This window comes from Diospyros lotus, chromosome 10 (genome assembly GCF_014633365.1).
Source record: "Diospyros lotus cultivar Yz01 chromosome 10, ASM1463336v1, whole genome shotgun sequence".
Classification (NCBI taxonomy): Eukaryota; Viridiplantae; Streptophyta; class Magnoliopsida; order Ericales; family Ebenaceae; genus Diospyros; species Diospyros lotus.
In genome coordinates, this window is record NC_068347.1 from 23706117 (window position 1) to 23720159 (window position 14043).

The 14043-nt window shown below is 37.6% G+C and overlaps 1 protein-coding gene across 1 annotated transcript in view; it reads left to right on the top strand.

Annotated features, from left to right (window-relative positions):
• The first annotated feature begins 339 nt into the window (after positions 1–339).
• Positions 340–14043, top strand: part of LOC127811392 (uncharacterized) — a 62926-nt gene continuing 49222 nt past the window's right edge. The window contains exons 1-2 of the mRNA XM_052351203.1: positions 340–679; positions 9658–9729. Coding sequence (XP_052207163.1) covers positions 500–679; positions 9658–9729 — 252 coding nt within the window. The 5' untranslated portion in view covers positions 340–499. The remainder of the gene's footprint in view (positions 680–9657; positions 9730–14043) is intronic.

A 14043-nucleotide genomic window follows, 5' to 3' on the forward strand; every position in this document is an offset into this window, starting at 1 on the left:
ATTTATAGGAAAAGACTAGGAGTTGAACTGACTGATAAGTACCTTAATTTACATTAACCAAATAGTAGGGGCGCTCGTGACAGTGCGTTAAAAAAAAAGGTAAAAAATGTTCACAATCTCTACAATAATTTGAATATTTTAATAAAATTGAGCTTTATAAGTGACAAAATTCATATTATAACCCAAAAAAAATTTACAAGCCATTTCATTTATTTTAATCTAAAATAAAATTCAAATATGAACAGAGAAATTTAAATTTTAGAGGCCTAAATTTGCTATATATATTCTTATGATTATGATAGGAGGGACAGCTAATCCAAATGTACACACTGACGACTGACGAGTGACGACAACATTTGTAGGACTGACACGTAATTAGAAGTCGAGCGGAAAACACCCCAACTCTCAACTCCCAGCTCTTCAAAACTGAAGACTCAAGCCCTTTCAGTTCTCCCAATCGGCAAAGGTGCGAGAAAAACGGTGTGAAAAGTACCATTCCATGGCGAAGCTTCCTCAATCTCTCTTCATGAACTCTCCGCTCGCCGGCTCCGTTTCGCCACCTCAGAGCGCCAGCGGGACTCAAGGAGACAAGGATCGCAATATGCAATTAGTCCAGCAGTTGGTGCTGGATCTCGGCAACCGCGATCTCCGAGAGAACGCTCTTCTCGAACTGTCCAAGGTATATATGTGTATTCTTTTTTTTTTTTTTTAAATTGATTTCTTCCATTGCTTTGATTTCCTAAAACAAAAGTGGATTATTGTGTTTATGGACGGAAGTTAGGATCATCATGCAGGATTGAATTTGCGCATGTGGAGGGATTAGGGCTTCTTCTAATGGTTATTATAGAACCCCAAATATTTTCATTATCTGCTATTCTTGAAATGGGTTGTGGCTTCCATCAGAATTTTTATTTCTGATTCCTCATGGCCAAATTGTTTATTGGTGTTGAATGTGCAATACTAATCCTTTTGTAGTTTGGATCTCATTAGCTAACGATCTTATTTTTGGATTTTGGAAGATACATAGTTAGTAAGAGAAAAAAGCTTGGCTATATAGATTATTTGTGACGAGCGTGATAGGAAATCTCTTGAAAACTTGAAAGAATTAGCTTTTAGGTTGAATAATGCTTCTTTTGTTTTAGTGTAGTTGGTTCTTTTGAGGGCGGTGGGCCTTCTTAAACAATCTGTGGAAGAAAACTAAAAATGTAGAAGAAAAGTGAAAACTTGATATATTTCCACTTCCACTTGATTATAATATATTTAGGAGAAAGAAATCAATCAAATCCCTATAACTAAGGAAAAAAAGATGTAATCCTAATTATATCAATTATTAATTTATATCAATCAATCAATTTCAACAATTAAGATTGATTATAATCAATCTCATAGATTGAGGGATTTATTGGGATTGGTAATCAATCCCATAGATTGTGGGATTGTTACAACATTTAAATCTACAAAATATTTGACCAATCACACACATAATCATTGTCTTGATTCACGACACTCCCTCTCAAACTGGTGAATAGACATTATCCATTCCCAACTTGGCTGTAAGCTTGTGAAAGACCTGACTCTTGAGTCCCTTAGTTAGAACGTCAGCTAGCTGTGATTCGTTTGATATATAAGACGTGCAGATAAGATCATTGTCCAATTTTTCTTTAATAAAATGTTGATTCACCTCAATGTGTTTTGTTCGATCATGTTGCACAGGATTGTGTGCAATGTTGATGGCCGACTTATTGTCACAATAGAGCTTTATAGGACCTTCCCACTTGAGTCTTAGATCTTCTAGAATAATCTTTAACCATAATAGTTCACATATCCTCTGTGCCATTGCCTGGAATTCTGATTCTGCACTTGATCTGGCCACGATAGATTGTTTCTTACTTTTCCAAGTAGCCAAATTTCTACCCAAGTTTCCAGCTATTACCTGGCTGGTTACCTTGTTGGGCAATGGAGCATGATCCACTTTGAATGGTTTTCAAGAACATCTTGAGTTTGCTGATTTCATTAGCATTCAATTGGTTCAACTTCGATTCAGTTATCGAGTCTACTTTTTCCACAATCTCTTCTTGCTTATTGGAAAAATAGGCCTAATTCTTAGAGGATATATTTCTAAATCCCTCCAGTTTCTGTAGCACAATCTCCTTTCCATGCAACTTGAATCAGGTTTCTTGAGTATGCTTCAGCTTTTTACAGTAGGAACACCACAAATCTTCCTTCCCGTGTGACTTAAACTACCCATCAGTCCTTCCTCCTTGTGATTTGAACCTTGACCCTTCTCTTTTGTTAGTTAACATGGCTGATCCTTTAGAATTGATTTCCCCCAACATTGCTATTCTCCTCACTTTGAACAATTGAAAAAACCTCATTGAGAGATGAAAGCTTTTCTCTTCCAAGAATTTGAACTCTTACCTGATCATACTCAGTATTGAGTCCGGTCAAAAACTCCACAATTCTATCTCTTTCAAGAATAGAATTGAGAATGGCTGTGTCTTTACCACAAACCATTTAAATGTCTTGGTAGTGGTCAAGTTCTAGCCAATACCCATTCAGTTTGTTATAGTAATAAGTGACTGTTAAGGCCCTTTGTTAAGTGCTACTCAATTTCATCTTAACCTCAAAAATAACTGAAGATCTTGGACTTTAGAGTACGTACTACTAATTGTCTCCCATATGTCCTTAGCAGTGGATAAAAACATGTAATTTTTACTAACCTTAGGCTGCATAGCGTTCCACAGCCATGATATGATCATGGAGTCTTCTATATCCCAAGCTGGGAACCCTGGGATTTGATGCCTTGGGGCCTGGATCTGTCAAGTGATGTAACTTCCCTCTCCCCTTTAGGAAAGTCTTTACCATCTGAGTCCAGTGTAGGTAATTCTGTCCATCCAATTGGTAGGATTAGTGCATCCCTGGTAGATCACCAGTAGGCAGGCCTCCCATTGAAGTATCAACCGTGTTGGTCCCCTCCGAAGTCATAATTGGAGTCATCTTGGAGATTTCAGACGTGATTGGAGAAGTGGATGGAGTAGTCTATTGCAATTCAGGAAAAATAATGAGAAGGACTTTGAGGGCACCAATGGTCGGGGAATGGCAATAAAGGCCAAAAAGAGCTGGAGAATGCTGAAAGGCAATGAAGGCTGGAATAATTTTAGAAGCAAGGCTTTGATACCATGTAAAAAATAGTAGCAAGCTAAGACACTTGCCCCTTTGGATTATTCTTTATTTATAACTGTGAAGCTTAGGAAATAAACCTAGCTTTTAATATGTATAAAATCACTTAATTAAATCCATAGACTATACATCTATATATATATACAAATATAATGGGCCATGGGCTCTATCATAGGATTAACCCTAGACTATAACCATATAACTCAACACTCCCCCTCAAGCTGGAGCATATATATCATATGCGCCAAGCTTGCTACAAATATACTCAATTCGAGGTCCCCTGAGAGACTTAGTGAAGACATCTGCTAACTGGTCATTGGAATTGACGAAATCTGTGGTAATACAGCCAGATAAAATCTTCTCTCGGATGAAGTGACAATCTATCTCGATATGTTTGGTCCTCTCATGAAAGACTAGATTGGATGCAATATGTAATGCAGCTTGATTGTCGCAAATTAACCTCATATGTGATATCTCTCCAAACTTGAGTTCCTGAAGCATTGTTTTAACTAGATAAGTTCACACGTTGCCAAGGCCATAGCACGATATTCTGCTTCGGCATTCGACCTAGCATCAACCTCCTGCTTCTTACTTTTCCAAGATACTAGGTTTCCTCCAACCAGAACACAATATCCTGAAGTAGACCGTCTATCAGAAGGAGAACCTGCCCAATCAGCATCAGAATATCTGACTACTCGAGTATGACCTCTGTCCTCATACAATAGTCCTCTACTTGGAGCTCCCTTAATATACCTGAGAATCCGGACTACCGCATCCCAATGGCTATCACAAGGAGACTGTAAAAATTTACTGACAACACTGACTGAGAAAGAAATATCTGGGCGAGTGATAGTGAGATAATTAAGTTTTCCGACTAGCCTGCGGTATCTTCCAGGATTAGCAAGAGGCTCCCCTTGTCCTAGTAGGAGTTTTACATTAGGGTCCATAGGAGAATCTATAGGTTTACAATCAAGCATCCCAGTTTCTTCTAGAATGTCTAACACATACTTCCATTGAGAGATAACAATACCAGAACTGGACTGAGCAACTTCTATGCCAAGAAAGTATTTAAGTAACCCCAAGTCTTTAGTCTGAAAATGATGGAAAAGATGTTTCTTCAACTGAATAATACCATCCTGATCATCACCGGTAATAACAATATCATCCACATAGACAACCAAATATATACACCTCCCTTGTGATGTGTGTTTATAAAAAACCGAATGATTAGACTCACTACGAGTCATACCAAAGTCTTGAATGACAACACTGAAACGACCAAACCAGGCTCGAGGAGACTACTTCAACCCATATAGTGAGCGACGGAGTTTACAAACCTGCCCAAACTCCCCCTGAGCAACAAACCTAAGAGGTTGCTCCATATAAATCTCCTCCTGAAGCTCACCATGTAAAAAGGCATTCTTAATGTCCAGTTGATACAACGGCCAGTGGCGCATAGCTACTATAGAGAGAAACAAACGCACAGAGGACATCTTAGCAACAGGGGAAAAAGTGTCACCATAGTCAAGGCCATAAACCTGAGTATACCCTTTGGCAACCAAACGAGCCTTGAGGCGATCAACCTGCCCATCAGGACCCACCTTGACAGTATAGATCCACCGACAGTCGACAAGAGATTTCCCTGGGGGTAAAGGAACCAAATCCCAAGTACCATTGGAATGCAAAGCAGTCATCTCATCCACCATTGTTTGTTGCCACCCCGGATCAGAAAGTGCCTCACTAACAATCTTAGGTACTGAAACAGAGGATAAGGAAGACACAAAAGCACAAAAAGGAGACGAGAGAAGTGATAGCTAAGAAAATTATAAATGGGGTGAGGATTGCGAGAAGAATGGGTACCTTTCCGAAGGGCAATAGGAAGCAGATCTTCAAAAGGCAAGACCGCGGCAGGTGGAGAGACTGGAGCAAGATGTGAGGCAGCAGGAGTCGCTGAAGTAGTAGGAGATGCGGGAGAAGGCGCAGGAGCAACATCTCCACCGGGAGGAGACCGAGGCTGATGATGCTGATGATAAACCTGCAATGGGGTAGAAGAAGAAATAGGGAGAATAGGAGCAGGAGGACTCGCGGGAAGAGGGATGGCCTCAGAAATGGGCTGACACTCGGAATCAGGCAAAGAGTAGAAAGGAGACGACTCAAAGAAGGTAACATCCGCCGAAAGAAAATAGTGGCGAGTGTCAGGAGAATAACACCGATAACTCTTTGAAGGCGAGAGTAACCAAGAAAAATGTACTTGATGGACCGAGCAGACAATTTATCATGACTGGGAGACAGATTATGGACAAAACAGATGCAACCAAAGACACGTGGACGAAGAATATATAATGGTTGATCAGGAAATAAGAGAGAGTGAGGAATTTGGTGCTGAAGAACTGATGAGGGCATCCTGTTAATGAAATAGCAAGCAGCAAGGACAGCTTCAGCCCAAAAGCGAAAGGGGACATGATGATGTAGAATAAGAGTGCGAGCAGTTTCAATCAAATGTCTGTTTTTACGCTCAGCAACTCCATTCTGCTGTGGTGTATATGCACAAGACGACTGATGCAAGATCCCCTGAGAAGACATAAAGGTAGTAAATGGAATAGAAAAATACTCAGGGGCATTGTCACTGCGCAATACTTGGACAGAGGTATGAAATTGCGTTTTGATTTCAGCACAAAAGGATTCAAAAATTGAGAATAACTCAGAATGATTTTTCATTAAATATAACCATGTGCAACGAGAATAATCATCGATAAACGTTACAAAATATTGAAAACCCAAAACAGACACGACACGCCTAGGACCCCAGACATCGGAATGAATTAAAGCAAACGGGGACACAACTCGATTATTGACACGCTTTGGAAAAGAAGTGCGAGACTGTTTTCCAAGTTGACAAGACTCACAATGAAAATATGACAAACTAGATAAACTGGGGATCATCTTCTGAAACTTAGCCAAACTAGGATGTCCTAAACGATTGTGGAGAAGAGCAGGAGACTCAGTCATTGAGCAAGCAATAGGCGATGCAGGAAGGTTGAGATGATAGAGACCCTGCGACTCACATCCGACGCCAATCATCTGTCCCGTACCGCAATCCTAGATAGTAACAGAATGATCATCAAAGGTGATAGAACAATTTAAGGCACGCGTAAGTTTACTAACAGAGACAAAATACTAGAAAAGGAGCCAAATTTACTAGTACTAGCCATGTTGGATAAAAGAAAGCCCTACAAGATCAACATATCTGCAATCAAAGGGTTAAATAAACCAAAAATAGAGGTTGGATGATTCAGCACAAAGAACAGGTGCGCTGGAGCGACGACAGATGGTGGATGCTAGTGACCGACGGCCGTGGATGGCAGCGGATGGCGACGAAACCACCTGGGCTGGGATGGACTGAAGGAGGCGAGTCCAATGGTGAAGACGGCGTTGCGATCGGAGCACTGGTGAGAGAGATCGGAGCACTGTTAGGGTTTGTATTAAAAACTAGGGTTTTTATTTTGGCTCTGATACCATGTGAAACTTAGGAAATAAACCTAGCTTTTAATATGTATAAAATCACTTAATTAAATCCATAGACTATACACCTACATATATATACAAATACAATGGGCCATGGGCCATGGGCTCTATCATAGGATTAACCCTAGACTATAACCATATAACTCAACAATAACCATATAATTTACAGCTTAGGAATTTTAAACAAAAGAAACGAATACAAAAGTCATCCTTGATTGCCTCCATAAATTTTGCCATTAATATGTTAATATTTACAGCTGTAACAACTGTTTTGCCAGCCCTCTTTGACCGAAGATTTCAACATGTGATAGCTGGCTTCTTTTCAGCATTCTAGAAGCAGCCATAGCTGGCTTTTTTCTTTCTCTTGAATTTCCTCACGCCAACAGAGACTAAAATACTTCCTTGGGATTGAAGTGACATACTTCAAACAAGGGATATTTATATCCCAATGAAAGTACATCCTCATTTTGCTCAAGGAAATAGGTACTCTTGGGTGCAAACCATTGAATACTCTAATTGATCCAAGTCATAGAATGGACCAAGAAAGCAGGGAAGAAACAACTGTTGATAAAGGATGCTATTAGAGGTTAGTAGGGAGACTGATTTATCTCTTTCACACACTAGACTTGACATTGCTTATGCTGTGGGTGTAGTTAGTCAGTTCATGCATGATCCCAAGGAAGAACATTTACAAGCAATTCAGATGATTCTCGAAACTTGAAAGCAACTCTCGGAAAAGGAATTTTGTTCAAAAAGGGAAGTGACTTGACAATAGAAGTATACACTGATGTTAACTATGCATGATCTCTTACAGACATAAGGTCAACTATAGGCTATTGCACTTTCATAGGAGGAAATTTGGTTACTTGAAGGAGCAAGAAATAGAACGTTGTAGTTAGATCAAGTGCATAAGTAAAATTTCATGCTATGGCTCTTGGTGTTTGTATACTTGTTTGGATCAAAATAATTCTAAGGATTTAATGATCGAAGGAAGTGGATTAATGAAGCTATAATGTAATAACAAGTCAGCTATTAGTATAGCACACAACTCGGTTCAACATGATTGAATGAAGCACGTGGAAGTGGACAGATATTTCATCAAAGAAAAGATTGATGGTGGACTCATCACTATTCCTCACGTGACATCTGGAAACCAATTGGCTGATGTTCTAACCAAAGGCTTACCTACTTCAAGATTTCAAGAGATTGCTAGCAAGTTGGGAACTCACCAGCTTGTGGGGGACTGTTGAATAACGAAGATTAAGGAGTTATATTAATTAAATTAAGTGATTCTAGCTTCCTAATGTATAGGCATTCAATGTATAGATAGTTTTTCCTTATTAGTTGGCTTCCTAATGTACAGGTTTCCTTAGGAGACATGTTTCCTTAGTAGTTAGTTTCCTTATGAAGGTTTTGGGATCCACCTTAAATACCAATGTAAATTGGTTTTATGAATATATGCAATTACCAAAAAATCTTCAACTACATATTTCAAACTATTTATAAAAATGTTGCAAATTTTTCCAATTAGCATTCACAATAAATTAATGCCAACTATCTGCATGAAACTCGCTATTAGTATGAGCGAGTAACTGGCCAAAATGGCTGCATGGACCTTGCTACTACTAGTAGCGAGTTTCATGTGACTAAAGTGACCACCCTTGTATTTATCCACCATGGATAGTGACTAGCGAGAGATTGTAGCATTTTTGTAAAAGTTTCAAATTTGTAGCCTTTTTTTTAATAAGTTTTAAGATGGCTGTAGTTTAAAAAAATAAAAAAAATACAAACAAAAAACTTTAAAATTTTTTACAAAAACGCTGCAAATTCTTCCAATTTAATATCCACAGTTAATTAATGCTAGTTAGCCGCATGAAACTTTCTCCTAATAGAAGTGAGTAACTCGCTGGGTAAAATGACTGTAAGGAATTGGCTACTCTCAATAGCGAGTTCCATCCAACTAAAATGGCCACCCTTGCATTTGGCCACCCTTGCATTTATCCACCTTGGATGCTGACTGGGGAGAGATTGTAGCATTTTTATTGAAGTTTCAAATCAGCCGCATTTTTTAAAAAAGGTTGAAGATTGTAGTATTTACAAAATTCAAAAAGCAAGCAAAAAAGTAAAAAAAATGCCTTCTTTTTTGGCAATTTTCAGTAGAATGAAAGAAATATGATATATTTTCACTTTTATGTTACTCTTTTTAGAAAGTATAATATTTATCTTATTCTCAAGATATTGTTATTATTTTCTAAATTATTTTACATTGACAATGACTGAGAAAAGCCAATCACTCCGTCATAGCCTTTTTTTTTTTTACGGCCAACTCCTTTTTTTTTTATTGCTTTGGAAGCCAACTTTTTCACACACATTAAAAAAGTAAGTGTCAAATGGGCCCTTAATTTCATTCAAACTATAGACATCATGTGATTGAAAGAGCAGGTACTTTTCTCTTTCCCTCTGCCCCCACCCTGCTTCTATGTCTATATTCCTCCTCCTCACTCTCTTTGCCTCTCTTCCCATTTTCAATGAAATGATTCTTCTTTCCTCATAACCTCCAACAAAGCCAGCTGTGGTAGTGATCACAACTCCAACAGTGCCTCATCTTATGATGACAACTCCATCAAAATGTATTGTTAGTTTCTATGGATTGGTAGGAATATTGTTATTATGTTTATATAGTAATTACTATATAGTAACATTTTTATGTATTATTATTATCATTGAGGTTTAAATAGAATATTCATATTGGATTAGTGGTAATTCTTTTAATATTGTTGACTCTTTTTGGTTCTCATGTTCATAAACATTTTTATCAAAAAAAATATGAAAAACATTCTCTTTTTGCTGTATGTATCCATTTCATATCCTTATCCATGTGTATATATATACACATTCAGATTGTTATATGCTGTGTTAAATTCCTTGTTGTCTTCTCTGTTTCTGTTTTAGATGAGAGAATTATTTCAAGATTTGGCTCCATTGTTGTGGAACTCCTTTGGTACTATTATTGCACTTTTACAGGTATGCTCCATACTACTGCTCATGGCACTTTTTTCTCAATCAGTTTTTTTCCTTTCAGTTAAAATATGCTGCAGAATTCTTCCTTGATCACTGGCTAATTTGGATGTGCTTAATGAACAAGTTGTTCTATCTTATCTTTTTGTTTATCACACATAGCTTGTTTTCTTTAAGCATGCTTAAAAGGGATACATTTCCAAAGAGAGGTCAATGTAATGCATAAAACCTTTGTAGAAATACCATCTCAGAAATCATGGGTGTCTAAAGGCACTCATTAAATAGGTTATTCACAAGAATATCATAGTCCACTGGTTGCATAAGTATTCAAGTTGATTATGTGTGGTGTTTGAATCCCAGAAACAAGTGAAAAGAAAAGAATTAACACATAAATGACTGTCAGAACTTTGTCACATGATAGTTTCTAAATACAATTGAGAGTTGTGTAGATATTTAAATAAATTGACAGCATGAATGATATCATATGATGACATTTTTGACTCTGCTATAGAAATGTCTGGTCTTTGTATCCAGCTGCTAGTAAAGGTTGTGTTTTTGGTTTAGGATGCAATAACCTTATAGAAGATATGGCCACGAATAGTTGGAGATCTAAAATTCATGTGTCGACCTAGTAGTATTAAAGCTTTGTTGTTATTTTTGTTGTTTAGAGAGCAAGTAAACTTGAAATAATTTTTGCATATGCTGATTCTAAGATAATAGCAAAGCACGTAAGATCATGGATCTCATTATTTGTAGGAAGTGTCCAAGATGTGGAAGATGAGGGCCAAATCTTAAGGGCTGTTTAGTTGTGGAAAATGATTTCCAGTTTTCTCTGTCTTATTATCTATAAAGTTTCTAATTTTTATTTTCCATAGAAAATTTGAAAAATGCATTCAAATGTTAGCAGTACAGTTGGCTAATTTCCAATCAACAAAACTGGAATTTATGATAAAAAATGAGAGATTTTGGGGCAAATTTTGTGGAAAATCCAGTTTTCCAAATCTTCAAATTTGTGAACTTGGAACCTCAATTTAATTTTGGGAAACCGCATTTTTCAACTGTTCATTTTTATAAAGGAAATTTGTGTATTTCAACTAGTTTTCTTGTTTTCCATTTTCTATGGAGCAATTTTCTGGAAAACTGGGGCTGTCTTCTACAACTGAATAACTCAATTCGTTTCGTTTCTCGAATTGTAAAAACCAATGTAAATATCTTTGTTTTCTTGACACCAAGCGGTGTTCCTTGAGATGGTATGTTCTTGAATATTGAGATTTCTTGTATTTCCAAGGACAATATGTAACATCCTGTCTTACAATGTATTTTTTAAGAATATTGTATTAAAAATGAAAATTCACAATTTTATAATTATGTGAATTTTGAGAAATTAATTTAATTAATGTCATGTACATAGGTTTAACTTAGGGTTTTAAGAGGAAATTGAAAGGAACTGAGGGATAGAGAATAGAAAGAGAGGGATAATTCAAGAGGAATAGAGAAAGATGTCATGAACCTAAGGTTCATAACGGGCTAAAATCGGCAATCAGAAGGATCCGATTGATTTAGAACCAAGAATTGACAGATTTGGGGAAGAAAATGAGAAGAAAGAGAGGGAGAAATAGAAGAACAGAAGAGAGAGGAAGAAGAACGAGAGAGGAAGAATGGTAGAGGGAAGAAAATAGAATTTCAATTCAATAATTTTTCAGCATATTCATCTCCTCTTACAATGGCCTTTTTATAGGCATAGGTAGCCCCTTAATTAATTTCTAACATCACCCATGTGCTCCTAACAAACAACCAAATATCTCCTAACAAACTAATATAAGCCTATTACAATATTACCCCTTTATTATATCTCTATCACAATATTACCCTTCTAATCCTCCTAGGGACATGACAATTTCCCCTCCTTGAAATGTTTCTTGTCCCCAAGAAACTTATTACCACCTAACCATTGCTTCTTTATCCAATGCCCATCTTCACCCAGTGGTTTTTTCTTCGCTTTTCCTTCTTCTTATCTTGTTTTTCCCTTTTCTTTTGCCTTCTCTTTTCTTTCTCCTCAGCAACAACAGTATTATGGCTTGCTGCCACACCAATGGAAACATGAATGAGCAAAACATCAAGGGTCTCGGTCCCTTCAACAAAGAAGTCCTTCCCTTTCTTCCTTTCATCTTGTTTCGCTTTATCATTCTGCGTGTTAGTGTAGGTGTTCTAGACCCAATCAGATTGGGCATGTTGTACACTGACAATTGTAATCATGTTTATTATTTGAATAAGGAGTTATTGTAATGACTGGATGGAACTAGATAGAAGCCCATATGATGTATACTGTGATTAATCTATAAAGATGTGAGATGATGCATCACAGTTTCTAGACATCACTAAACGTTCCAAGTCGTAGCAATGTCAAGAATGGACATTGACAATTGCGGTAAGATTTGTATGTGCTATGTTTTTGCTATGTGATAGCAATGGGGTCTCACACCCATAGGCATGGGGATGCCTAGACAAGTACATAGGTGACCAATGTTAGAGAACGTGTCACTGGACATGACTCGCCATGAGAATCCATTTTCGTTATATGTTGATGGTATTCTCATACGAGATGGGTGTAACTAATCCTTGGATTTAAGGTTGTCACGGTCATTTCATAAGAAGACCGGTATGCTTTGATATCGTTTCGATGGGCCTAGATAAAGGCTGCACGTGGGCAATCGTTGGGCATATCGTGAGGCTTATGGAGATGGCTGTATAACCAAAATGGGACTCGTCTATCCCTTGATAGATGATGATGTATCTAAGGCGCTTTCGGTGGATATTCACTTTAAATCCATGGCCATGGTGAAAGAGATCAATAAGGAGTTATTGATTCACTTTCTATTAAGTGAAGATATCCGGATGACCGAAGAAAAACTCATGTTATCGTAATCAAGCAACACATCGCCATACTTGAGATCACATAAGATATATTGACGAGAGGATCGAATTACAGGGTAACCATGCTCGTGAAAGGTTATTTGCGGATTATGAATCCTTCTGAATAATTGGGTAGGCATGATGCCTTGCTAGAGGCTAATCTTGTCTTATGTGTTCGTACCAACACAGTGCCAACATATTCGGAAGCTTAATGAGTCATGCGCAATAGGCACGGTCGCTGGCTTAAACCAGGAGAGCGGACGTATGGTTAACTGGGACAATTCGACAAGAAGTTATGTTGCCGTAGGTTCTCACGGAAAAAGAACAAATAGACGTAAGGACGTCGATATGACGAGGGGTCGTCATAATGAAAAGAGTTTCCTAAAATGACAATTGATTAAATTAGGAAGGAGTTTCTAATTTAATAATTTTTCTATTTGTTAGAGTGGCAAATAGGAAATAATATATATTTGGGTTTAAGTTAATATTTGGACTAAATTGGATTTGGGCCAGATATTAAATTAAATATTATATTTGGACTAAATTAGATTTGAGTCAAATATTAAATATTATATTTGAGATAAATTAGATTTGGACCAAATATTAAATAATAAATATTTGGGCTTGAATTAGATTTGGGCTAAATATTTTATAAATGGATTTGAGCCACTTAATTATATTTCTAGTTGGATTAGGATAAGCCCACTTAAGATTCTAGTTTAACTAGGATTAATGGGCTAGTCCAATCCATTAGGCTTTAAGAAACCCTAGGATATTTACTCTATAAATATCCCTTTATGAGTTGCCTAAAATTAATGGTTGGTTGTTTGGTTTTTCAGGAGTTGAAAAACGAATGCCATTCACTCTTCCCTGTTTCGTTTTGGCATCGATTTGAAATGCGGGCGTTCTTTTCCGTCCATACACAAGCTGCAAAAAGAAGAAGGAGCTAGCACTCCTATTCCACTCTCCTTGCCAACCGACACATCACGAGTTAGAGGCCGGACGCTTGGATGGCTCAAATCCGCGAACGACTCGAAAATCTAAAGGTTAGATTTATTTTATTTATATGTGAATGATTTAATTTCGACGTTGATCCAATCGCCGGGATCGGGGCAATGTTCAAAATTTTTGAACTACGTTGCTTGCCCCGTAGCAATCTTGCTTTACTTTCACTACGTCCTCCATTGCTCCAGATGCGCCGTCAATCCTACAACCCCATCCTCCAACTCTTCAGGCTGCAATGTTAACTTTGCTTTGTCTTGCGTGCCCGTGCCAATGACATACATGTGGGATGTTCCAAGCAAGGTGCCCGGTGCAATTCTTTGTTTCTTCTCTTTAGACTCCTTATTTTGTTGTTTCTGGAGATAAATGGCATCAGGAGTCTCAGCACTAGTAAGAGTGCTTAAG